Genomic DNA, 26,622 nt, shown 5'->3' on the forward strand with positions numbered 1-26,622 from the left:
CTGGGGCCTCGATGGGTATGAGGCGAGCATTTCATATTAGAAAGCATTTTGGAAATGGATTTCGGGCACTCAGTAACATTGTGCTGATGATTTAGATGCCATGAATGTTTGTGAGCATTGTGGTGGTTGGTGCTGAACTCAGAGTAAAAGCTTATTGTGGGCCAGCTCTTCTCTATTTTTCATAAAGACAACTGGGAATGTCAGACTGGAATGCAGGCCACGTGCCTTTGGAATTCCCATTTGTTTCTCTGGAGAATTCTCTACAATCAAGACGGCAGTGACCAGTCAAAGTGGATCAAACGATGAATACATTGTATTGATGACACAGGCTTGTCACCAATAGGCTTTAATGACAAACAGACAGACAGCATTTGCACTTTGGAGATTTTGTCTTGCAAAATGGATTTCCTTTTGAACAAACTACAAAATTGCAAATTAACAATGGTTAAAATAACAATGTGCATACAAAATGTGTTGCTTTGGAGGAGTGAACTAGAGACCCTCTTGGGATTAAATTAATGACACACCTACAAAGAGGGCTTTCAATTGGGGGGGGGGCAAAGGAGTCTTGGTTGCAACACTGAGACAGTCTAAAGGTCAGTCCACAGACATGCCCACAGACGACTAACTTTTTGTTAGTACATTATAACTCTTTCAGCAAACACACAGACCCCCTGTAGTCGAGTGGCACCACAAATCAAGGCAAGCAGGAACAGTAGCTTCCAGACAGATTTTCCTGGCATCAGTCCAGAGATTAAAAATAAACCTTCATGTGCCTAACTCAGTGTCAACCATTTTGTCACCAGTACTTCTACCTGAGTTAATTTACAGTATAGCATATGTTTTTATGTTTCACCACCCGAGGGACCATGGAGTCATTGCTAATGCCCTCCACCACTGAGCTTTCCTCTGGTCATAACTCTCTTAACATTGTTTCTATGGTGGGATGAACGCTGTGAGACATGGCTCCATGATCATGATCCCATAGTTGAAACGAATAGTTATGGACAGGAAAGAATGCACTGAAATTAATCTCCGGTTAAGAACCAGCTCTCATTGGAGCCAATGTGAACTTAGTGAACTCCAAGAACTGAGATAAAGAGAGATCTTAACGTGGTGGAACTGAGATGCACTCTTACTTTTGATGTGCTTGGGTCTCTTTTCCAGGAAACAGAAGAGATTGGTTTCAAGCATCATTAGAAGTCACTGCAGGCTTAACGTCTCCAACAAATGTTGAATGTTTTACTTGATGTGAACCGAAACCTTTGATAGAATCACTTTCAGACCTCATGATATTGCATATATAAAGTCTAATTCCTCTTCTAAAAGTACACATTCAATTTTGTCATCTTGTATTATCCAAGCTAGACTAATTTAAATGCTCATCAGTTTTATCTGTGCAGTTATGTGTGTACATGTGTTGTACTAAGCTGTGCATTCACTGTCTTAGGTCTATTCTAAACCATGAATCCAATCTGTTGATTAAGATCGAATTCATGCGATTGCTGCAAACTTGCTCAGGATTTCTCAATGCATGATTCAGAGGTCAGGGTGCTATGACATCACCAGGGTTGTATGGTGGGGATTTTTGGGGCCGGGGGTGAAATCTGGTAGTAATTAAAAAGCTGTTGATGTAAAGTTTGCTTTGTGCATTTGAAATCAAAATGCACAAAGGCTGTTTTTAAAGAGCTGAAACATACCCATGCACGCACGCACGCACACAAATAACCTTAAACAAATGTATAAGGCTTACATTATAGACTTTTATCCAGATGACCTACAGAGCATCTTTGAAACACATTTTGTATAACATGTATCCGTACATTTGTTAATCCATTTTAGCTAAAAGTGCTCGACAAAGCTTAAAATATTTAGTTAAAAGTATACTGAACAAACTGCTAAAACAGTTTGCTAAAGGAAGCCTACTGGACAGACTGTTCAATTATGGTAGCTAAACAGATTACAATTATTTCCTAAAGGTAATAAAAAACTAAATGTAACTAGTAAGTTAAAAATATGTTTTAGGCAGTTAGAAATGGTAAGCTTGAAGCCGAAGATGAAAAGCTAAAACGGTTAAATAAATGGTTGAAATAGTTACCTAAAACTAAGACTATAATCCCTTTAAGTATTTAGCTTTTAGTCACACAAAAATTGTTAAAATAGCTAGCCAAAAGTAATACATAGTTTGAATTGCTGGCTCAAATTACCACAACAGATAGAAAAGGCTGTAATAGATAAAGCTTTAAACACAGCAAGTGATGGTAGTACGAATGCAAGCTTGACCAAAGCCACCTATCAAATGTATTTAAAAAATCTTCTTTTACAATATATATTAATGCTTTTAAATAATATCCACTTATAAACACATTTCAAATGAAAACATTTGTAACACTCAGACCTCCGACAACTTCCAATACCTCACGTTTAGTTTAAAGTGTTCCGTAATCCTGATAAAAAATAGACCAACCATCAAACAAAACCAAAACCTACTTGATGAAAGTAAAAATAACTTGACAAAGCTGTGAGATACATCATACAAAAAATGTTGGGAAACACTGAGGCGCACTGTAGGAGCCAACAAAACATATACTAACTTCTCAATGTTATTTTCCAAGCTCACTGTATGTTTAAGCAATCAAGCATGCTGTAGGCCACCCTCAACATGGCTTGTGTCGTTATAAATGATTCATGCGGTAAAACAAAATGTTGCCTGTCATCAAAGGATTTACTATCAGGGTCTGGATAAAATGTTCAACTCCGACTGCTATGTCAGCAGAAAAATGCACCCAGGAGTCCTCAAACATCAACACTCAGCATGAGATACACAAGCCTTACAAGAGAACAGGACGTGTCAGGAATGCACTCAACAACACACACACACACACACACACACACACACACACACACACACACACACACACACACACACACACACACACACACACACACACACACACACACACACACACACACACACACACACACACACACACACACACACACACACACACACACACACACACACACACACACACACACACACACACACACACACACACACACACTGCAGGGTAATTTGTGGGTATTTATTTAGGATTAGGAATGTCCTCCAGTTGTATCGAGAGTACAGTATATGGGTACAGTGGGTTTGTGTTTGTCAATCGAAGCTACATTTGTTGCAAGTGGGACAACAAAACATTAAAAGTACAGAATTCAAAGAAACATACCACCATAAATAGTGTCACAAAACACCCAAACAAGAATGGCACTATTTGCTCTAAACACAACATGTATTTTTCTCTTGGTACAGGTAGAACATGAGGTCCAAAAGCAGTGGTGTGGAAAGCCCAGCCAATGGGGTGCTTGGGGTTCAACAGGGGGACCATGACTTCAGTCAAGAACAGGAAGTGGGTCTGCCTGTGAAGAGCCTGAAGACCAAAGTTCAGCAGAATGACAGTGATGATCATTTAGAGGTCGAGATGATCTCTGACAAAGACAAGCTACTGTTTGATTCCCCTGAAGCGGGAGAAAATAAAAAAAACATCATGGACCTGTCCAAAGAGGGTCTGATCAAACTGATGGGCATCATGGAAGGAGAGGTTCAGGTGGGTCGGCTTTTCTTTGTGAGATAGAAAACATGTCTAGGCACTGTGGATGAACACAGGGTCAGTTTAAATGAAAAGAAACAAGCTTTATTGGAATGAGTTTAACTGACATTTTATGAACAATAGCTCTATCTTGTGGTAGAAAATGGCAGTGTAACATGCCAGAGAAAATTGAGGAATGTGCCATGAGTTTACCAAGAGACCTTTTGTGGGAAATCTGGATCCATTAAACAAATGATGGAATTGCAAACCATTTTAACATTTAATTAAATTACACTCACAATTGATGTCTCTACAGGTGTCCAAATGGTGTAAAAACACTCCTCCTCAGGTCGCAACTTGTTGAATATTTGTTTACTGCTTTGTAATTTCAGGCGAGAGAAGATGTTATCAGCATGCTAAAGTCCAAACAGACTGTCCCAGAGGACCTTGCATCACGTTATGGATCTGCGGCCCCTGGTTCGGCCCTCCATGCCCTGCAGAGGGACAGCTCCATCACTGGCACTGAGCCGCACGATGACAGTGTCTACCAAAAGCCTATGGTTGAGGTAGGTTAGCTACTGCCAGTTATAGTGGTTTTATGTTGAAAATCATTTCAGTTTGACATTCCTGAACACCTTGCAGGAGGTTATTGTGATGTTGCAACACAAAATAAAATGTACTTTTTATGCATGGTTGGTCCTTGCCCTGTGTGTGTAATTGTGTTTATTTGCTCCTCCTCAGCTGGACCGTCTGCAGGAGAAGCACAAAGAGACGTACCGGAGGATGCTGGGTCAGTTGCTTCTAGCTGAGAAGTCCCACCGTCGCACTGTCCATGAGCTGGACACAGAGAAACGCAAACATGTAGACTACATGGACAAGAGCGACGACTTCACAAATCTTCTGGAGCAGGAAAGAGAAAGGTGAGGAGGTGGAGAGTAATGACGGAGCTAGAGGCATGAAATTGCATCTTCAAATTAAACCAAACGTACTCATAAATAACAAAGACGTCAATATTACTAATTGTTATACTATATCAATTATTGTGTATGGAGATTTCAATTGGCAAAATAGAAGAAATAAATGATTGGTGAAAGGAATCCATTGCAGGTGGAAAGAGTGGCGAGAGAGAGAGAGAGAGAGAGAGAGAGAGAGAGAGAGAGAGAGAGAGAGAGAGAGAGAGGACATGAGAGAAAGAGAGAGAGAGAGGAAATTAGTTATAAAGCCGACATGGTTTATAAAACCAGTGTGGAACATATAAAGTGGAAGAGGTGAGAGAATCCAAGGAGGAAGAGCAACAAGGGAATACATTGAGATCGGAGAATGTGTGAAAGATCACCTCATCTGCCAAGTGAATAACCAGAGAGGGAAGATGGGGGTAGATGGTTACTAAAGCGATAACCTTGCATACCTTTGTCTGACATGGAGAGGTATGGAGTGTGTGGAAGAGAAGGGGGAGGAGGGGAAGAGGTCAGGCTCTTTGCTGTGGGAAAGAGGGAGGTCATGGGTAGAGAGGGGAGGAGACAGGGCCTCTGGGTGGAGGAACAGGAGGAAAAACAAGTGAAGGAATAAAGGGCTTTGACGAATCTCCCATGACATCATCTGTGAAATGAAGTCATTGCCGAGGTTACGATCTGGCTCATTGGTCAAGAGGAGACAAGAGATGAGAAGTTTGGGGGGGAAGAGAAAGAGGGACACTTCAACATCTGAGAGGGGATGGTTAAATCACGTGTGTGTGGGGGGGCCCCACGTAGATCAAACAAGAGTGGTTGTGTGTTGATGTGCAATGAATGTGTATGAGAGAGGAGGCCCTAGTAATTAAAATAGTTACAGATGAAAGGATTTGATTGGCCGTTTTTTCTTTTTTAATTCCCATAAAACATCTCTGTCCATTCTCACACAATTACTTTGAGAGATGGGGATGCATTGGAGGAGCAACTGAATGTTGGATTCAGTATTTTAAAGATTTAGCATAGGAGACCTATAAATACACCCCTGTACTAAATCTAGCTAGCATTAACAGCGATTATCAAGATCACTTATAAATGATCAAAAACGAACTGGTTGGAAGATTTGATAACAAAGCCAAAAAGGCTAATGCAAAAACACACACTATAGCAAGATATATCATATTATATTAGCCTACTAGCCCTGCACCAGTTTTGGCATGACCCCTAAGAGGCTTGAAAAACGTCCTTCTCTTAGTTGTTCATAGCGCTTTTGCTAGAGAAAATACGTGCTGCAGTCCGAGCAGCATATCTAACTAAGATTCCAGCTAACTAAGTGACAGCAACTGTCATTAGCAGCAGTTAACCTTAATTTAGCATGTGTAGACTAAAGCTTTTGGTCCTTCAGGAAACTCTTTAAATCACCAAGAGTCACTGTAGAGCAGTTGAAGGACATCAGAAGAAAATTAGAAAACGCTTACCTCATAAATATGATCCAGTTTCACCAAAATCACCTCAGTGTTGTTCAGGGTGATGAGTGGGTCTGACAGAAACTTAATATAGGCTATTCCCTTTTGCAAGTCAGTGGCATCAGAATTATTTTTAACATTTTTGTAAAGAAAAATGGTTACATAAGGTTGCTTTAATTGTAAATGGTACATATGTAAGTTATTTGTTTTCTGTGCATATAGCAGGGGTCGGCAACCTTTTTGATATGAAAAAAAAAATGTTATCAGCGTGCCGGCGATCGAGAATTATCTACGGGGGGGGGGGGGTTGAGGAGCTTGACGCTCGTGAACTATCAGCAGGAGGGCGGGGGAGCCTCGCTGCGGGGAAGAAGTGTGTGGATCTTTCAGCGCAACTTACATGATGCCGAATTTAACAAAACACATTTAAATAATTGGTTTAAACGGCATAATAATAAGGACGATCGTCCGTTCTGTGATTCTCCAGAGCACACATGTTATGATATTAGGGTCACGCAGAGTGAGATGAGATCGCTGTCCCTTTAAGAGAGAGAGAGAGAGAGAAAGAGAGAGAGAGAGAGAGAGAGAGAGAGAGAGAGAGAGAGAGACAGAGAGAGAGAGAGAGAGAGAGAGAGAGAGAGAGAGAGAGAGAGAGAGAGAGAGAGAGAGAGAGGGGTGTGGCTTGTGCATGTGTGTTTGTGGATGGTAGAGCGACAGTGAGGGAGCGTGTGTGTATGTTTCTGGAAGTGAAACGAGGAAGCAGAAAAACAGAGACTGTGATGTATTTTGTGAAAAAGAAGAACAGCTAAATAAATGCAACGGCCTCCCAAGAAGAGCTCGCCTCTCTCCAGTCATTTAAGCTAAAGTGGGTTATTGAACCTGAAGCTTGTTGCTTCTGCCCTCCTCGACTACGGTCTGGGAGCCGACAGGAAAGTTCAACACACAGATGGCCAGTCCGCCCCTTTGTAGCATATTATTTCAATGAGAGACGAGCAGATCGCCACTGGGCTTTCAACTAAATACACAGCCACGCAAAAACTGCGGCATTTGTACAGCTCCTTATGGGTAGGCGTAGGCCTGCTGCAATTAGTGAAGTACTTTCCTCTGTGGTGAAACGATCAGCACTGCACCACGGAGGAAAGCAGAAGAAAGTCGCCTGGAGTACGGCCCGTCCACACTACAGCTTCAAAAAAAGCTTGGAGCTGGGCGTGTCTGAAACTTGGGGATTTTATTCGAGCACCGCGACCAACAACCAATCACATGAATGTCCCACCCCGGACTGTAAACTAACTGACTATAAACTGGATATAAAATCCCCAAACAGGCGAAAACCTACCAGTTTCACCCACTGTCTCTGCCACCTCCCTCCATGACTGGTTCTTTCGGTTTGTATCCCGGTAGGTGAAGAGGGTCTGGTCATACAAAACCGGGTGATTTGCTACGGCGATAATTAGTTTCTCCTCCATCTTTTTTTGAAATATAGAAATGAACGGCGGGATATCTCTCCCAGCTTAGACACGGTTTGATTGGCTAGGACTTTAAGCTGTCAGATTTTCAGAAACGGGATTTGATTGGCTGGCGCTGGCTACTCCGGCATCTTCGGCTGCAGAAGCAGACGGCGGAGACGGACCGCTATGCTACCCACAATTCAGTTCGGCGAAAAGCGAGGCAACGTGACGTCACCCCATTCAAAGTGAATGTCCAGACGCGTTGGAAACCGTTTTTGAAGCTGTCGCAGCTGTAGTGTGGACGGGCCGTTAAAGAGAGCGGGGCTGCGTTGCGTGCATGGCTTCCTTCTGCAGTTAACGGGAGGACGGGCTGTGGCGGCGGTCTCGTTCAGGATCCGAAAATACCATTTTAATATTTTTGCACACTTATTCCACATTCCTAGTGTGCCACTGGTTATGTTGCCGCATGCCAATGCTGGCCCGCGTGCCAGGGGTTGCCGACCCCTGGCCATATAGCATTAGTTTAGTTTGCCAATAGGACTGACATCATGTGCAAAGGACAGCACGAAAGATAGCATCTGTGGTATAATTTATATCTATAGTCAGTCATCTAGAGCAGAGACAGTATGCTGTATTTCTTAAACTGTCAAAACTTCAAACGTCGGAGGTACTTACTACCTTTTTTCCTTGAGCTTTTACTGCAGGACACAGGAAACAGACCATGAAGTCTAAATCACAGTCCTGACAGCTGAGCTGCCAGCACACTGAAGAGATGGCTATGAGCAGCAGACATAGCGTATAGCTACTCCTTTGGATGGTTTTTAAAAGGCTGGGGAAGAGGTGAAGTCATGATTCAAAACATATATGAAGAGTTTTCAAGTTCTTGGTTGTGAATCAATGTGCACACCTGCTGAAAATAGGTTATCAAGAGCCTGTGTATTTCAACCAAATTGCTAAAGGAGTTTATATCATGTGTGCAACTTACAAAGAAGAGTAGTCAACAGCCATACTATGCTCTGCTAACATCCCAATGGCAATGCTAATGTGATGATGCTTAGCAGGTATGTCTTACAAAGAAAATCTGCAATCCCTCTGCCTTCAGTGTGGATTGTCATGGACCAATCAACTGTCAGACATTACCATATAGAGCAAAGCTGCTGGCATAGCTGAGAAAGCAGTACAGCACAGGTGCAGCACATGGTACAAATCAGAAGTGAACTTCCACTTAACTTTCATTTGATCCTTAGTTTGCATGTAACAACCTCCTCCTTGTGCCAGGGAGTTTCCACCAGGTTCCTTGGCTCGTGCACAAGTCGGCCTCTGTCACCTCAAAGGGGATGAGCTCTGCTTTTCTATGGTCTTGATCTGACAGATCCTGTAGAGCTCAGATTCTCCTATCTGTTGCCGTAGAAGGACACAAAACTGATTTAGTATTTATATAGCTGACGGCAATACACAAAACACAGACAAGCCACTGTGAAAAAACAGAATCAAAGACGTTCAAAAACATTACTTCCTTTGCACGAACATATTAGTGCCAAAAAAGTAACATGTGCATATCCGCCATGTCAGATATCTGTTTTGACATTGACTCTGTCAGGTGGGATAGAACCGTGTCAGCATCTTGTCTTTATTAATGGGATCTACTCCCACCGTCTGGGTGAGAGTGAAGAGAGAAAAGTCAAAGGTCTTGTGCCAAACACCTGCAGGAATGCGGAGGATGGGGCAGGAAGAGCAGTTTCTTACAGGTAGCAATCAGCCATTAACACCCTCTCAGACAACACAGCTATTTACATGTCAAGAACTAAACATATTTAAGTGACATGGTGTTATGCGCAATAATTAACGAAAGGAACAACTCCCATGTTAAGTCACGCAGACAAAATGACCTGTAATTGAAAACTCAAATGATTGCCTTCGTGTTACTTTTAGGTCTTTAGCCTTCAGAGAAAAAGCGTTGCATTATTCCACCATTTGTCAGAAGATCGTGTACACAGACCTATGGTTGTCTTTAAAATAGTCAATGGCCACTTTGTTTCTGATTTCGCTCTTTTAACAGCACATCAGTCTTATGTACTGTACACTACCACAGGTGCTCTTGCTTAATGCTGCGTTCTCTCTGTCATCAGAGGTCATTAGTGTACAACAGTACTTTGGCAGATTTCTGGCAGTTCATATCTGCTTCAGTCCCTAGCCTCCTTACACAGAGGGGCTGCAGTGCCTCAGAGCAAATTCCCCGGTAAATATGGGATGAAATGTTGTTCCATGTTTAAAAAAAAAGTTTCTCATGGACGTTGGCTTATGGATTGCACCTGTGTATTTGTTCAAGACATGTGTTTTTATATCTCGCACGCACATTAAGAAGTTGAAAACGCTCATTCAAACAACTTTCTTTTACCCACAATGCAATATTTTTCTTTAGATACAGACCACCTTTTCCATAGTGCGTTCTCCCTTGGAAACAGGGCAACTGAGCTAAATACCACAGACATCATGACTCTAACCTTTATATGGAAGTGATTTTAGAGTGCCGATTCATAAAAAATCAGATATCACTCTCAAGGTGAGAGTGATATCTGACTTTTTAAGCATGAATATTAAGAGCTGCACTCTGAGATATGGAAGTCTCAATTGTACAGTAATCAGAACAACTAATCCGACTTGGCAATTAGGAAATAGGGTTAATTAAAATGAATTTCATCTATACAGTTCCATGTCAGGGCATAGCACTTCATAAAGCAATTGGCAAAGTTGTGTATCCTCACAGATCTTCTTCACCTCATGGGAGACATCCAACTCAGCCATATCTGCTTTTCTCATTACATGTAGACTATGCAAGGGACCAAGTTCAAGTCCAGTTTCCCCTCGAGTGAAATTATAGCAGACGTTCTCTTCTGTCTCCTGCATCAGGAAGGTTATAGCATCCGGTCTGCAGAGGTAATATCCTCTGCACATTTGAAAAGGAAAATATAATTTAATTTCCAACAAACTTGCACTGAATTCTTTCAGAGAAAAGTTGTAATATTTTCTGATTATTTGTAAAAAAAACTGCCTTGTTTTAGATTTGAACATGCCATGTTTAATAAATGTATTGAGATTTAGGGACATGTTTGCAAAACACACCCCCTTGGCAACGGTCCTGCCCCCTTCACAGTGTCCAGCAGCAGAGCAGCACACACACTCTCATACACACACTACTGCCTTATATGGATGAGATGACATCACTCACTAGAGGTCTGCACTGCTCCACTATTCATCTTTTGTTGTCTTCATAACATGCCTGAAATGTGACGGTGGAGGATCTGTGAAAAAGGAAGCTCCTGCTACTTCTTATGTGTTCTCATTGGAGTTTGTATAATGGCAGACATGTCAATGTGTTGACTGTAGAGCATCCAAAGTGGGTAAGTTTTAAATGGAGTTTGTTGTAAAGTTTCTGAGATGTTATGACTTGACCTAAAAAGTGCATTTTGAGTATTTGTAGGTTGTTTAAGTTGTAGATGGACAATCTTCTTACTTGTGCTGGCGCCTTAATAATTTGGTTATTTTTTGCAATGCAAAACTGTTCAGGATGAAGCCTGTATATGTCCCTGTGTAAAAGGAGAAGAGCCAGCTTTGCATTCAATCTGTTTTGCATGCATTTGGTTGGAGCCAGAAACGAGAATAGGCATGAGCAGCATGGAAAGAAGCTGAGAGAAAAGAAGACCACTTGATGAAAGGATATTAAACTTTCCATAGCAGCTTGTGTTTTATCCATACTGCAGGGAATAGCAGGAGTGTTTCAGAGTTGTGAGGTTAATCTTTGCCAGTTTTCCCTTTTTATCTTTTTGCTTGTTTGTTAAAATGCATTTTATTATCTTTTTTTAATTGCACCATACAATGTGTGTAATGATCAGTATATCAACTTAGTTTTTTTCTCGGATAAATTGAAATACGAGTGTTAGTTAGTTGGTTAGTGCACTCAGTGTCAGCAGCAAATAATATTAGTAAAATGGTGCATCTGTGATCTTCTGCATGTTAGCACTTTGAAAATCAAACCAGTATGAATGAAATGTCTGTAAATAATTGAAATGATCACACATCATTCAAACTCTATCTGGGATAAAGTATTGCGTCCTGCAATGCAACTTATTGTGCTTACTCAATTACAAACACAGATCTAGTTACTGGATTTAAAATAAAAACCCCACACTAATGCCTTGCTTTGTTTTTCCCTTCACGTTTTAGACTAAAGAGGTTGCTTGAGACCGAGAAGTCCTACCATATAAGAAAGGACAAGGAGCACTCTAAACGCCTGGCCAAGGTGCGAGAGGAACTAGTCAAGCTCAAGTCTTTTGCCCTAATGTTGGTCAATGAGCGCCAGCAGCACCTGGAGCAAATGGACCAACAGAGCCAACGAGCCCAGGAACTCAGCCAGCAGCTCCAACAGTGGGAGCAGGAATTGAGTGAAGCCAAGGAGCGTGCTAAGGAAGATGGCCACAGGGTGCTAAGCCTGGAGGCTGAGCTTAAAGAGAAATCCGCCAAGCTCACCCAACAGCATGAGGAGACAAGTGCCAAGCTGGCCACTCAGGAGATCCACAACCGTCAACTCAATGCCAAACTTTTAGGGCTTACCCATGAGGTGGAGGAGCTAGAGGAGAGAAACAAGGTATTGGGGGAATCTGAGGAGAAGCTGCATGAGCTAAGGGAGAAGATTGGCAAAGGGGAGTGTGGCAACTCTAACTTGATTACTGAGCTTGAGAACTTGCGGAAACGAGTGCAGGAGATGGAAGGAAAAGATGAGGAGATTACCAAGACTGAAAACCAGTGTAAAGAGCTCAGAAAGAGGCTACAAGAGGAAAATAGTAAGAGCAAAGACCTCAGGCTAGAAGTAGAGAAGCTCCAGAAAAGGATGATGGAGTTAGAGAAACTTGAGGGTGCCTTCAGCATAAGCAAGGCTGAATGTTCAGAGTTACACACTGCTCTAGAGACAGAGAGAGGACTCACCATAGAGCTCTCAGATGAAGTTGTAGCTCTCAGGATACGCATGAAAGAGGTAGAGTCTTCTGAGCTGAAGTTAGAAAAGTCTGAGCTGAGTCTTAAGGATGACTTGAGTAAGCTGAAATCATTGACTGTTGCTTTGATGGAAGAACAAAAAAATCTGATGGAAAGATCAAAGTCAGATGAGAAGAAAAAGGAAGATTTGAGTAACATGGTCAAAGTTGAGCAGGGCAAGGTAATGGAGGTGACTGAGAAATTAATAGAGGAAAGCAAAAAGCTCTTGAAATTGAAAACAGAGATGGAAACCAAAGTAGAGACTCTTACTAAAGAAAAAGGAGACGTTAGCACTAGACTAGCCTATGAAATTGATGTAACTCAGGATCTCAGTTCCAAAGTCAGTCAAATGAAAAAGAGGTTGGATAGCTTCGAGCAAGCAGAAAAGCTATCTGTGAAGAACTCAGTAAAATGTGAACTTGGAAGAATGTTTGACACCGTCAAAATGGAAGACAACAAAGTTAAAGAGCTGACATTTGAAATTGAACGCCTCAAAAATCGTCTCAAACAACTGGAAGTAGTTGAGGGAGATCTGATCAAGACAGAGGATCAGTACGACATGTTGGAAAAAAGATTCATGACTGAACAAGAAAAGGCCAACATTCTTTCCCAACAGGTGGAGGAAATGAGGGGTCAGATAGCACAAAACAAAGCAATCGAGAAAGGAGAAAGCCAAGAAGTAGACATCCGACAACGATGCAAGAGAGAGGAGGCAAAAACCAGGGAAATTCAGGCAGACGTTGTAGCCCTCAAGGAGAAGATCCATGAACTAATGAACAAGGAAGACCAACTTTCTCAGCTCCAAGTGGATTACTCTGTCCTGCAGCAAAGGTTCTTAGAAGAGGAGGAGAGGGCCAAGAACATGGGCACCGAAGTTTTCCATCTGACCAAAGAACTGGAGATAGCAAAGCGTCATAGTCGAGCACTAAGGCCCAGTTTAAATGGAAGGAGAATGGTGGACGTTGCTGTGACATCCACTGGAGTACAGACGGAGGCTTTGTCATCTGGACCAACAGAGGAGGATACCCCAGCTGTGTTCATCAGAAAGTCTGTTCAAGAAGAGAATCACATTATGAACAACTTTAGACAGAAGTGCCTTAAGAAGCCAACAGAAAAGAGCAGTCTTGAGCGTAGCCCTTCAACTGGCAATGACATGAGTGTAAAGAAATCTTGGATTCCCTGGATGAGGAAAAAAGACTGCACTCCACAGGAGACCAACTTGGGAAAGAATATTCACATTAACGGAGAACATTTGACTTCTGAATTGAAGCAAGGGCAGCCTTTACACATCCGCGTAACACCAGACCACCAAAACAACATGGCCACTCTTGAGATCAGCAGCCCCACTGAAGATGCTTTCTCTAGCTCAGCTCCACTCAGCCCCAACCCATCTCAACCTAAATCCAGAATTACAATCATTCCAACATACTCTGCTCCAACAAACAAGAGAAAGTCCTTAACAGGCCCAGAAAGAGCCAAGTCTCCAGTCAGCATCACAACGATATCCAGAGCCAAGTCTCCAGAAAGCAGCCGAGTCCCATCGGCCTCAGGAAGGCCCTTGTCCCCTGTCTCTATTATGACAGTGAGCACTGCCATCGTGCCTGAAGTGTCTGCCTCCCCGGAACCGCAGGAGATGACAATGGGCCGAGCGGTGTTCAAGGTTACCCCCGAGAAACAGATGGTTCCAATATCTATAAGGAAGGGCCCCACCAATACTAGCATCATAACCACTACTGAAGACAACAAGATCCACATTCATCTAGGAAACAACATGACCTCAAAGATGGTAGTCAGGCCGGAGAGCAAGGAAATTACCCTATCAACTGGCACAGTTTTGCGCTCCCCCCGCCAAATCACCACCAGCACTACAAGAACTACCCAGAGTAAAGTGACGAGCACAATCACAATTTCCCCTGTCACATCCACCACATCTAGACTCACACAAAGCACGGTAAGTTTTACTTTGAGGTTACCTGCGTCCAAATAATGGATTGACATGTTATCCTAAACAATTGTTTTAATACGTTTGGATACCTGCTCAGCAGCAATTTACTCTGGACTACTAAAAGTGAATTGGAAGTATTTGGTAACAAAGAAGTCTGAAAAAGTAGGTTTGGTAAAAAGTGGAACAGTTGAAAAATATGTTTACTTCAATTGAAGTGACTCTGATGCACATCTGAACATGTTGATATGCCTTTTTTTGGATCTTTACCCAAAGAAAGTGTAAAGCTGTTTTATGTGCTGGTCTGTACTGGGCTGCCTTGACTACAACCCCTGTAATATATCAAATTGTCATTAATCCCCCTGTTTTTGTACAAATTAAAAGAAAGATGTGATTGTGTATCTAACTTAAGAGGTTGTGGTAGGGTTGTGATACCTTTTGGACAGAGCCAGACTAGCTGTTCATATCTGTTAAGTCTTCAGGCTGATCCAAGCTAACTGGCAGCTTGCTGTAAGTTTATATTCAATTAAAAAAGTAAGAAAGAAGTATTTAGGAGAGGTAACGATGTAACTTTAATGCCACAGACATTAGGTCTTGGTTTTATGATCTATATTACACGTGATGTTGCCTAAGGTACATCTGTTTACTAACATCTTCCTAAATAAGAGTTTTAAAAAAACACTGTTGGTGTTTCAGTGGACCTTATAATATGCTCTTTGTGGATCAGATGGCGTGAGAAAAATGGCCCTATGGGCAGGCCTCAGAGAAGCAGAACTAATGATGTGGCATCTTGCCACTCTGCTACACTCATTGTGTAATTTATAGTCGTTACACAGTGTTTACATTCACAAACAACCGGGCTCAGTGCCCTCTGGCTGACAAAAACAGCCGTTTACCAGTACCAACACACTGAAACCTAGCATAGACAAGTGCTCCCCCACTGGGATTGAAGTAAAAGAATGAATACATATTTACATTGGTGTTTCACACAGTACCTTTAGCATATACAATATGATCGGTTACACTGTTTAGTTATTCAGAATTCATTTTTCCTATACTGGGTTTTGACTCTCTTCAAATGTCTTTCTCAAATGTTCCCTTCAAGTGCTCCTCTATCTTTATTCTCCTCCCTGAGACACTGTACTCTCTCTCTATTGTCAACAGACTGGGCATGATGCGCAGCCCTCTCGCACAGGGCTGACACGCATCCCAATGTCCAAGAGCCTGAAGACGGGGAAGGCTGTGCTGGGATCCCTGGGGATCTCGGGTGGAGTGAAGATGGAGTCTCGAGCTGACAGTCAGTCTATGAGGATAGAAGTAAAAAAGTCCACTGTGAATAGCAATACTTTACAAAATGGAGGAAAAGCCTGATTAACCACCAACATATCCAAACATATCTTACTACAGTATGGTGCTTTAGAGGGATTGAAACATTACCCACTGAAATAAAGCTCTGATATCCCTATAAATCTCGACTAGACATTACAGGGCACAGAGGCTATTCGGTAATTAAATAAGCCATTTCTATATTTTGTAAAGTGTTTTGTACTTATCTATCTCATATCCATATCTGCAAATGAAAAATGTTTCTGCAGTGTGTATACAACTTTGGTTAACATACTATATCAGACAGTGCTGCTACTAACTGCTTCTTGCTTTGAGTGGTTGTCTCACGTATAAGGAGTTTGTGGATAATGTTTTATAAGGACACACATTAAATCAATATACTTGTTTTCATGTAAATTATTTCATTTTTTTCTGTAAAGGATTTGTACTGTAAACTATTTTGAATACATTTGTTTTGAAAAGTGTAGTGTGGCATTACTATTAATGTAAACATGCAGCAAAGAAGGAGAATGAATTGTATTCAACTTAGCTTAACATGCCAGATACATGTGTAATGTTTCATATGCATTCTTATAATCACGCAATTACTACCCAATATAGTCAGTGCTTTTCAAAAGGCCTTAACCCAGGTGCACACAGGACAATGTAGTCATGCAGCAAGTCATTTTTTAATGGGCCCCATTGTTTTTACTTTGTTTTCATGGATGGAGTTCATCTATTATACTATAAGGTCACAACAACAACAACAACAACAACAACAACAACAACACATAGATAGTATCTGTAACAAACATTAACATAACAAAATGTTTATTTGGGACATAATGGACCCTTTCCGAATGTATTTCGTGAATATTTAAACATAAACGTTTTTTTTTTTTACCGAATATGAATAAATAAATACAAATACAAGTTGTTACCAGGAATCTCATATATCTTGACAGTTATCATCAGCTGATTTTGCAGAACAGACACTCAGAAAGGGGCGTCGCTGTGATGTAACAGCTACGCTTCATCATCCTATTGGCTTGGAAACTTCCTGCTTCTTCCCCTTAGGTGAGATTAACAAAACAGAAAAATCAACACTACAGTGAGTAGACATTTGGAATAGATAGAGGGTACATTTCTCTCCTTGGACAGTTGCACCCTTTGCCTTAGCGTGTTGTGTAGTTTTCACCGTGTGGGATTAATAAGGAGCCGCCGGCTCTCAACTACAGTAGAGTATTTAGCTAGAAGCGGATTGCAGCCATGATGGCGTCAAGCTACAACGCTAAGGAAGAGGACGCTAACCACCCCGGTGCTGCGAATCACGCAGGGGCAGGGGTTGTGAAAAGTAAAAAGCCGGACAACACAGCGTTCAAACAGCAGAGACTACCCGCCTGGCAGCCCATCCTGACAGCTGGCACCGTGCTGCCCGCTTTCTTCGTTATCGGACTCATCTTCATCCCCATTGGCATCGGCCTGTATGTCACTTCCAACAACATCAAAGAGTTCGAGGTAGGGTCATGTCTGCCTGTCAGCTAACTTTATAGCCACCGCTGACCAGGTTCGTCTAGGTTTTTCTATACATTCCATTTTAACCAGCCCACTATTCCCTAAAAGAGGCAACAACAGGCCATATGATATATATATAGTGCTAATCCTATTTACCTGTTCTATAACGACGAACAGGAACATAAATAAGAAACGACACCTTTAAATTGCCATGTCTGAACACTGAGCCTTTGTTATTAGCGTATTATACACTTTGTTGCTAGTTAGCTAAAACGATTGCAGTGTAATACACATACACTGTAATGGAAGGAGGTAATATTTCAGAAAACTGTTTAAAATATTTGTAATGTTAACATTATTGTTATTCTCAGGCTGCTCTAAGTGCTTCTGCTGAGTAGTTTTGCATTATGATAATAATTAATATTTTGTCAGCATGTTTATATCAAAATGTTAGAAACTTAAGTATATAAGGCAACATTTTGAAGCCAACCAAAATGACCTGAAAGCTGTCCTTTGTATAATATGGAAGTTAATTCAAGGCATTTGTATTCAAATAAGTTTATCTACTTGTGCTGAATCAACTCTTTACTAAGTATATATGGATAGGGTCCTATGAAAACATTATGCTTATCTAGTTTCTAGGTAAACTTATTATATTAAAACGACCTGCTCAATTAATTTATCAGCTCCTCCTTTTCAGATTGACTACACTGGTGCAAACATTGACAATCCATGCTACAACTGTGCTAAGAACTTCAGCTGGAACAGCACAGCACAGTGTGTCTGCGCCGTGACGTTCACATTGGAGCAGCCATTTGAGGTGAGCACCATCCTGCAGTATGCGGCCCTAATGAATAATATATGCCTTCAGCTTCTAAACTGATCGTGTTGCTTGAAGTGCTGTAGAAGAGAACCTGCACTCATGACATTAAAACTCCATTAAGATCTATTTTAGGTCCGAAGAAAGACAGACTCAACGATTCTTTGGAGCTTTTATTATCATTGATTATTGTAGTCTGAAAATATACAGTCCTGTAACTTCCAGTAGGCTTCTATTGATTTTTTTATAAAAGCTCTCACCAGTTCCATCCAATTTTATTTCAAGTGTTTCTTTAGGTTTATTTGTGTGCCTGTGACCTTAACAGCTTCCTATATATCTAAATGTGTTGTTGAGGTTTATTTAAATTAAATGTATTGTTTTTGGGTGAAACTAAAATCAAACTGAGGAAAACATTACATCTATGTTATCTGAGAACACAACCTATGTTTGTTACACATGAATCTTTCGTTAACAATTGTTTAACAAAGTAAGTTCTGTGTGTGGTGAATGGATCTGTAGAGATAGAGCTAACGATCCATAAAAGCACTTTAGTGCAACCTGACTAAGGTACCGTCTACAGGCCTTAACTGATGCACTCTAAATGTCTATAACACAATCCCTCCTCTCCTGCAGAGCAATGTCTTCATGTACTACGGCTTATCCAACTTCTATCAGAACCACCGACGTTATGTTAAGTCCCGAGATGACAGCCAGCTGAATGGTGACCGGTCTGCTTTAATGGTATAATCTTTGTAAATGTCGAAAGATTTTAACATGCCAATATTAAATAAATGCCTTTTGCATCAGTAACCATTTTTCTTATTACAGAGGCCCAGCAAGGAATGTGAACCTTACCGTACTGGTGAGGGATCCCCCATTGCTCCATGTGGGGCCATAGCTAACAGCCTTTTCAATGGTAAGTACCTTCACAGGATTATTGCTACTCATCTGTGCAACTAAAGTCTAAACTTCTTCTAAAAGCTTAGTACATGACAAATCAGTTGCATACGTTTATCTCTTCAGCTCCACTTAATTATAGAACAATATTGATTTAATGTTTGTTTGTTTCAGACACTCTGCAGCTGTATCACATCGACTCCAACGGCACCCTTAATGAAATTCCTCTGGTCAAAAAGGGAATTGCGTGGTGGACGGACAAACATGTGAAATTCAGGAACCCTGGTGGAAACAACAACCTAACTGTAGCTTTTCAAGGTGATTTCAGCAAACAGTGCACATGACTTTCTAGGCTCATTGATAGGGAATTATTCATAGGGCCCATTAAGATTATGTTCTGATCATTTTAGTGTATGATAAGGCATGCCCCTTCCTTGTGCTTGGACTTCAACCAGAGCTGTGTCTTAGATATAACCAGAATTTACTTCTTCAGAGTTTGACCCTGCCAGGGACATAAACTGGTCCTTGTGTTTGCAGTTCTTGGTGCCAAGAATTTCTTCACACTCACAATCACTTAAGGTGCATTGACCACCTTTGTTTTGTCTTGTTGTTTCTCAGGCACATCTAAGCCGGTGAACTGGAAGAAGCCAGTGTTCGAGTTGGACCCCGAAGATCCTGAGAACAACGGCTTCATCAACGAGGACTTCATCGTGTGGATGCGTACAGCGGCACTGCCCACCTTTCGCAAGCTCTATCGCATCATCCAGAAGAAGCCGAGCACGACCCCCACTCTACCCAGTGGCAAATACGTCTTGAACGTCACTTACAGTATCCTTTGAATTATTACTGTACTGCACATACAAATTAGAGCTAGCCCTAGTCTCTAGGGTTGACTTGCATGCTTTTTCTTTCCTTTTGTTAAACTTCATGGGTAAAATTATTAATAAAAACAACGTTTCAGATCATTTAAAATCATATGCTTCAATTGATATGGTGATACTATTATATACATTTTTTTACAAAATGTTGTCGTGGTTAATCATGCTGTGTTAGCTCGGTTTAAAAAAATAATTTGCATCCAGCATCTCCAGTATTTTTTCTTTTAACCAAGTTACCATCAGATTACCCCGTGCTCAGTTTTGATGGTCGCAAGCGGATGATCCTGAGCACCATCTCCTGGATGGGAGGGAAGAACCCCTTCCTTGGCATTGCCTACATCACTGTGGGCTCCATCTGCTTCTTCCTGGGTGTCGTTCTGCTCATCATCCACCATAAATATGACAACCGCAACAACAGTGCAGATATTCCTAACTAAACTGCTCTTTTATCACGTTCTTCCCGTCTATGCATGCACGAGGGGACCCCAAAGTGTCCGTTCTGGACTGCTTGTTGACTTTAGCGTGAATACACTGGTCTCAGTCATTTGTTGTGTGTTTGTGTAAAGACAGCATTGTCTTTAGTGTCTCATCAAAAGCTGTGTTTTTGTGTTGGGCAACTAAGGCAAATGAAAGATGATACAGTCTGTGTCTGTGTGCATATAGCTTTATGTCAGCTGCAGAGAATGTCATTTCCTGTCTTCTATTTATCTATACCTTATCAAAGTGTCTGTTTTATTTTAGCAGTTCTTTGTGAATGGCTTGATTACTGAAGGATGTGTGTATTTTTAATGCAAGTTTTTGTCTATATTATGTACTTTAGTAGTATGTCCTGCTGATGAATGTACCATTATACATTACAGATTTTGAGATTACCTTGAACATAGAATGGGGAAAGTCATTGCTCGTGTGCCGTTAATCGATAGCAGCACTGATATTTAACTTGAAGTATATTATGCTTGCCGAGTCATAGTATACTTATGACGAGTAGTACCAAAAGTATGATTATTTACCTCCACTGTAAGTGAAACTCAGCCAGTCACAGGGCATATTTTTCAAATTACAATCTGATGCTTATTAATAAGGAAAAGTGGAATTATAATCGTATACTATTATATCCAGTATTCATTATTCTAATTCTCTGGGTAGCGTCGCAGGCTGATGAGAGCACAACAACTATTTAATTTTGACAGTTGGGCCTGAGTGCTGGATTATCTTGCGTTCTGTAATGTTGACCAAATGATATGCACTTTAAAAGTGTCACATTTGTAATCCACCAACTTGTTTGCTATTTTCTGTTACAAAATGTCATTCTGGATTTAAGTTAATTGAGTAAATTGTTTAAATTAGACATTTATGGGTTTTATACAAGGTTTTTAGGGTCCAATTAAACAACTTGGTGAATGTTTTCGTGTAAATTGTGATTTTCTTTATTTGCATATCACTATCACAGCCATAACTTAATCATATCACTACCACTACTTTCCTGAGGGTGTATTTGTCCTTTTTTATTTATTGTAATACATTATATAATTATAAGTCGTATTATTATATAATAACTAAATATTAAACTTGACCCACTAATTTTAACAGTATCACAATACCGGAAGTAACAATGGATTGTGGGAAGTCAGACTGTCAGTGTGCGCCCTTGTGCTGTGCCTTTACCTCGTTTACGATAACAGAAGTTTTCCAAAATGTATAGACAACTATTGGTAAGACAACGTTTCAACTGTTGTATTAACCTTATCAAGTTGTTGTTCTGTTATTAATTTTGTTTTTACCATGTTTAATGAATACGTAACTTTAGCTAGGTAAATTCTTATTGACGAGTAACGGTCCTGAACTTTGCTAAGTAACCCCGCTAGCAGCTGAGAGTTTAACGTCATTAAACCCTCGAGATATTTAAGTAAAAAACTATGTTACATATAATATTATTGTCATATGTCATAGAGCAAATGCAAAATGGTTTGATATTTACACTTTTGTCAGGACACCTGCTACCTAGCAGCTTAGGCAACAGGAATACAATAAAGTCAGGTTAGTGATGTTACACACGATGCAAATACCGACCTATAGCTGTATCGATTGCTTCGCTTCAACTCAACAAAAACGTACCCACTATAAACATGAATCAAGGACGTGCTCGTCAACCTGCCACATCATGTGAAACTTGCCACCCCTCCATAATGTATAACGTGTACTGTATACAGTGTGGTGTGACAGTTAGACGACAGAGTTTTAAAGAAAAATCGAGGTAAAGTTTCAGGTAAGTCGCATTTAGGTAGGGCTGTTTAACACCCGCTTTTTTATCATGTGTACCATTAATCCATCCACGTGCATTCCCATAAAAGGATACTTTAAACATAGGCCTATTGTCAAACCATTAATCATGATATTGTGTACCTATAACCTTTGACTGTATGTAGCACCACCATTTTGAGCTATATGATCAACAGTGGCAACAGTGACCTCTGATTTGACTCAGTCTTGTATGTAACCCTTCATACAAGTGCAATGCAGAGAGTCGGCCATAAGATGTCACCGTTGAGACCATTTAAAAAGGGAACTATTTTGAGCACAATTTGCTTTATGTGTCATCATGTACTGTTAGTCATGCTTAGATTACAATTCTTTAAAAGTCCCATGAAATGGCCATTTCTACTGATCGTAATTCCATTGTTGAAGTCTACTAGAATAGATTTACATTGTTCAATGCTCCAAAATCACATTGGTTTCTCATACAGCATCGCTGGGTCATTCTACAGAAAAGGTGGAATTACTGTCACTTACTTTTGCAGACACCAAAATACATGACGTTGACCTAATACTCACATTCATTATATATGTTGAATAAATAGAGATTGTCTTTGCAATGGTACTAAATCAATTTAAAAAAAAATTATACATAAATTGCAATTTATTTAAAATGCCAAGTTCAAGGAACTGCCTTGTCACTTTGATCATACATAGAAGTGGAGCCTATAGTTTTCATTTAAAATATTTTTTTTTCAGTGCCTCCTGTAACAAGAGATCATTTGAGACAGTTCTTCTTACTTTGTTTGTTAAAGGTGTCATTTTATCCTCAAATTTTACGTGCATCTTTTAAGTCTGTCATTAGTGTTACTCATTTCATAGCCCTAGGGATGAACATTTGAATGAGAAAATGTATTGTATTGAAGAGTTAAACGATTTTGATATTGACTGAAGCCATATTTGGTCTGACACATTGCAGCCATTTTGTTAAAATGGTAGTGTTTTCTCCAAATTGTCACTGGTGTTACCGTCACTGGTGTTACTCTTCTTCCTGGTAACACGTAACACCAATGACGTTCCTATATAAATAAGCTTTGTATGATGTATACAAATAATACAAATACTTTAAGCTCTACTTGTTAAGAGTTAGTTATTGCTATTTAACAGGTTTTAGATGTGTTTAGAAGGAATATATTTCAGCAGATTGGTATCACACAGATTCTTTTTCTGTAGAATGACTCATCTCTTTATAGTATGTGTATTCACTCTGTCCAAACGGCTCGTTGGAGCTCCTGCCCCCCCTCCCTATGAGCCCACTGTGCTCTGATTCGTCGGCTTGCCTACTCTGTTCTGATGAGTCAACCACCGTTACAGCGGAACATCAGTGATTATGTGTTACAATGGCATTTGTGAGCAACCAGAAAAGGACACCAGTAATGACAAACATGAGAATGCTGCGTGGGGTCTGGGTGCCGCGTTGGCGGTACGTTGCGGGGCTCGCTGCTCCGACCTTTGAGGCTCGAGTGTGAGCTGGATTACTGGTGTTATTTCCTGGTTGCTGCGTGGGGTCTGCGAGACACTGCGAAACTCAGCCTGAGCACACACATAAACTCACAGCCTGGCTGTTCGCCACACAGTTCGCCAAACACTATACGGCCTGAGAAAAGATAAGGCTGAGTGAGTGTGTGTGCCGACGAGACTCCGCGGGGTAGCGCGGCTGAGAAAAGACAAGCCTGAGTGAGTGTTTCTCCGCAATCCCAACTCGTCTATTACCAATGTTCAGGGAGCTCTATGCTCGACGCTAAAGGTCCCCCCACTGCGTTTGATAGTAACGCCAAGGGATCCCGGTGTGTGAGGAGCTCCACGGATTGGTCCATTTGGGTATGGTCACGTCACTGTACCCAGGAGGAAAAAAAAAAGAAAAGAAAAAATCTCCAACGAGGGGTTCTGGGGCAGCAGGACTTTTCTGTGTTAGAGTTTTACTCGCTACAGGGTGTACTTTGAGGTTTTGTGACTTTGCAGACCGTTTACATGCTGAAAAAGCTACATAACACACAAGGGGACGGGTAATAACCCGAAAAGCATGACATGGGACCTTTAAACTTGAAAAATACTCAGTTGAGAGATTTCCCTAACAGGGACTTCGGCTGCTCTCCAGGCGGACCATCACAAGCAGTGCCCGCAGACAGGCTGATAACGGTGTGAAGGAAAAACAAAAACTGTTTCAGGTAATCGTTTTACCACACCACAGGAGTAGTCTATTCTTACTAAGAGTTTTCTTTCTGACACTTTTAATGATACATCTGAGCAAAGGTAATATCATAAATGTGAAGTGAAATGTATTTTTTCTCCCTTAACAAAAAAGTCAATGTCTGATGTCTAGTGAAGCATTGTTGGTATGAAACATTCTTTATAACTGAAATTAAATCTTAATTTAGGCACCTTTTGTCATACTTTGAAGGTAATTATATGTTCTTTGTTTTTTATAATGATAATGTTAACATTTCTACTTTATTCCCAGGTTCTGGAGACAGAATCAAATGTTATCCTGTTTGTATAGCTTGACAGATAAGTATAAGAGGGTTTCCACCCTGCAGTGTTTGGATGACCTTCGCCTGTAGCTGAGGCTGGGGTTATACTAATTGTGCTTGCGAGCCGCTAATTAAAAAGCCATTGCAAAACCAACATTCCAATGTGGCAGGCTTTTGCTGATACATGCATAGCGCTAGGAATTACAGTGGCCGTAGTTGACAAATGGCCTATCCTTGCTTCTAAATCGTAGAGCAAGCACTGCTTCATTGCACAGTTTACTGTACGTCACCACTTAATTGCTATGGTTAACCAGAGATGAGCCCTACAACAATTTGAATACCATAGAAAGATCAACAAAGTCCTCAACATACCCTTGAAGTTGACATGTCTCGTCTGAAATAACTACGCCTTGACTTTCTATGCAGGAGGACAACGGTTTACCTATCCATCTGAAGGGCGGGGTGAAGGACGCTCTCATCTACAGATTCACAATGGCTCTCACTGTATTTGGTAAGTCAGAATTTGTCTGAGATTTGATGAGTCAGGCTCATTCTGCATGTCTCAGCCTGTCTTTATTCAAGGGAAACATCTCATGCCAGTGGCCTGACCCCAATGTTATTACTGAAACTGACTTGGAAAGTCAAATAACTATAATTGCACGATGCCTCATGAAGGGTTGTTTGAAGTCAAGATAGATGCTTGTGTTGTACTGTATCTCCGGCACATCTGTAATACGTGTCTGCTCTCTCCACAGGGAGTGGATATGTGGTGTACGAGCTGTTTACTGCCGCGATGCCCAAGAAGGCATAGTGAAACAGGATCGGACTATGACGGAACAATCATGCACTCGCTGCTCACTCATTAAGTCTGTGCTGCTCAGATTTGTATTCTTTGACATTATTTGTTCTATCAATACTATCAGTATGTCTCATGTTTGATGTGTTTATTGACTGTACAAATCATGAGCTGTTGATAATAATAAAAATATATATCTTGTGAAATTGTGTCACTTTTTAAAAATGGTAGATTTAGATGTAAACTTTGCAACACGCTTCCATTGAGTCTAATGCTTTAGAAAATAGATCTGATTATTCACCAACAGATTTAAAGTAGGATATTGTAGTCCGTTAGTAACCTGTGTATATTTATTAAGACTAGATTGGATTTCCTTCACATAATCCAAACATTTTTATCTACTGCAGGTCTCTGATTTGAGCACTAGAGGGCAATACAAACCAGTCAGAAGGCTCACGGCGGCAATTACTTTCAGCTGTTTCTGAAATACTTCGATTTCTCCAGCAAAATGAATGTTCCTTTGGTTCCCACATTATTAAAAAACGTATGGAATATATGGGTTAACCTTATTAAACGTATTGTGGTGTATTCAAGCATCTTGAACGCATTGTGAGAAAATCCGCATGTGACACGAATAGCCAAGAGGTTTCTTAAAACCTAAATCTTTCATTTCAGTCCACATCTGAGTAAATACATTGGATAAGGTTGCCTGTTGCGCATATAAAACACTTCTCTTCCTCTTAGTGCCGTCTGGCCAAATGTTGCCCTGCTGTGAAATTCACATTGGCATTGGAAACTCATTAAATCAACAGACCAAAAGAATGCAGGAAAAAATGTAATTTCCAAACATTGGATCGGTCTCTGCGGGGGACATGCATCAACTGACGGGCAGAGTTTCGTAAGACACCCATATGATGGTAAACTGAGAGTTGGAACTGCCCCCCTATTAAGTAGTCGATGGTGGAAAGATTCTTCCCACTTTGAAAGAGGGTTTTCCTTCTTGGACATCTGCTGTTGGAGCTTCCAGTAGCCAGAGAGAGGAGAGGGGTCCAGCCGCAGCTCCTGAAATTCTTACTTTACTTTCCAGAGGGGGAGGCTTCAAGCAGGCTGCTCTCACATTTGCTCGGTCAATTTTTTGGGGGGTTTGAATAGGTAAGTTGAATTAATTTGATTTATTTTCAAAAGTGT

General features: G+C 40.8%; 4 protein-coding genes and 1 long non-coding RNA gene across 9 annotated transcripts in view; 4 read left to right on the plus strand and 1 right to left on the minus strand.

The window, feature by feature from the left end:
• Window positions 1-3,303: 3,303 nt before the first annotated feature.
• On the minus strand, window positions 3,304-4,000 carry LOC307047459. Its single transcript, XR_013810431.1, has 3 exons — window positions 3,887-4,000; window positions 3,552-3,648; window positions 3,304-3,428 (listed from the first exon to the last, which is right to left on the minus strand). It is a non-coding gene; the product is annotated as an uncharacterized lncRNA (long non-coding RNA).
• LOC307047450 (filamin-A-interacting protein 1-like) lies at window positions 3,318-16,677 on the plus strand (the record flags this gene model as incomplete). Its single annotated transcript, XM_079694429.1, has 5 exons — window positions 3,318-3,605; window positions 3,980-4,153; window positions 4,329-4,507; window positions 11,670-14,427; window positions 15,583-16,677. The coding sequence occupies 5 exons, from the start codon at window positions 3,318-3,320 to the stop codon at window positions 15,787-15,789; spliced, it is 3,606 nt and encodes a 1,201-aa protein (XP_079550555.1). The 3' UTR covers window positions 15,790-16,677.
• Window positions 16,678-16,785: 108 nt separating this feature from the next.
• LOC307047454 (cell cycle control protein 50A-like) lies at window positions 16,786-21,259 on the plus strand. The gene is made up of 7 exons (XM_079694436.1): window positions 16,786-17,262; window positions 17,960-18,079; window positions 18,713-18,820; window positions 18,908-18,995; window positions 19,151-19,294; window positions 19,595-19,804; window positions 20,098-21,259. The coding sequence occupies exons 1-7, from the start codon at window positions 17,014-17,016 to the stop codon at window positions 20,289-20,291; spliced, it is 1,113 nt and encodes a 370-aa protein (XP_079550562.1). The 5' UTR covers window positions 16,786-17,013; the 3' UTR covers window positions 20,292-21,259.
• A 175-nt stretch (window positions 21,260-21,434) lies between these two features.
• cox7a2a (cytochrome c oxidase subunit 7A2a) lies at window positions 21,435-25,640 on the plus strand. The gene is made up of 4 exons (XM_079694442.1): window positions 21,435-21,566; window positions 24,246-24,335; window positions 25,065-25,149; window positions 25,394-25,640. The coding sequence occupies exons 1-4, from the start codon at window positions 21,549-21,551 to the stop codon at window positions 25,447-25,449; spliced, it is 249 nt and encodes an 82-aa protein (XP_079550568.1). The 5' UTR covers window positions 21,435-21,548; the 3' UTR covers window positions 25,450-25,640.
• A 791-nt stretch (window positions 25,641-26,431) lies between these two features.
• col12a1a (collagen, type XII, alpha 1a) overlaps window positions 26,432-26,622 on the plus strand; it is a 53,843-nt gene continuing 53,652 nt past the window's right edge. For all 5 annotated transcript variants that reach the window (XM_079640319.1, XM_079640320.1, XM_079640321.1 and 2 more), the window contains exon 1: window positions 26,432-26,586. The gene's annotated coding sequence lies outside the window, so the exon portion shown is untranslated. The remainder of the gene's footprint in view (window positions 26,587-26,622) is intronic.

Source organism: Notothenia rossii (assembly GCF_949606895.1).
Source record: "Notothenia rossii genome assembly, chromosome: 7".
In the NCBI taxonomy this organism is placed as follows: domain Eukaryota; kingdom Metazoa; phylum Chordata; class Actinopteri; order Perciformes; family Nototheniidae; genus Notothenia; species Notothenia rossii.

Excerpts from the sequence above, each read along its gene's own strand:
- LOC307047454 (XM_079694436.1), top strand. The coding sequence starts at position 17,014 with ATGATGGCGTCAAGCTACAACGCTAAGGAAGAGGACGCTAACCACCCC. Across the intron at positions 18,996-19,150 it reads AGCTAACAGCCTTTTCAATG|ACACTCTGCAGCTGTATCAC; the intron begins GTAAGTACCTTC and ends TGTTTGTTTCAG. Across the intron at positions 19,295-19,594 it reads CCTAACTGTAGCTTTTCAAG|GCACATCTAAGCCGGTGAAC; the intron begins GTGATTTCAGCA and ends GTTGTTTCTCAG.
- cox7a2a (XM_079694442.1), top strand. Across the intron at positions 24,336-25,064 it reads AAAAACAAAAACTGTTTCAG|GAGGACAACGGTTTACCTAT; the intron begins GTAATCGTTTTA and ends CTTTCTATGCAG. Across the intron at positions 25,150-25,393 it reads AATGGCTCTCACTGTATTTG|GGAGTGGATATGTGGTGTAC; the intron begins GTAAGTCAGAAT and ends CTCTCTCCACAG.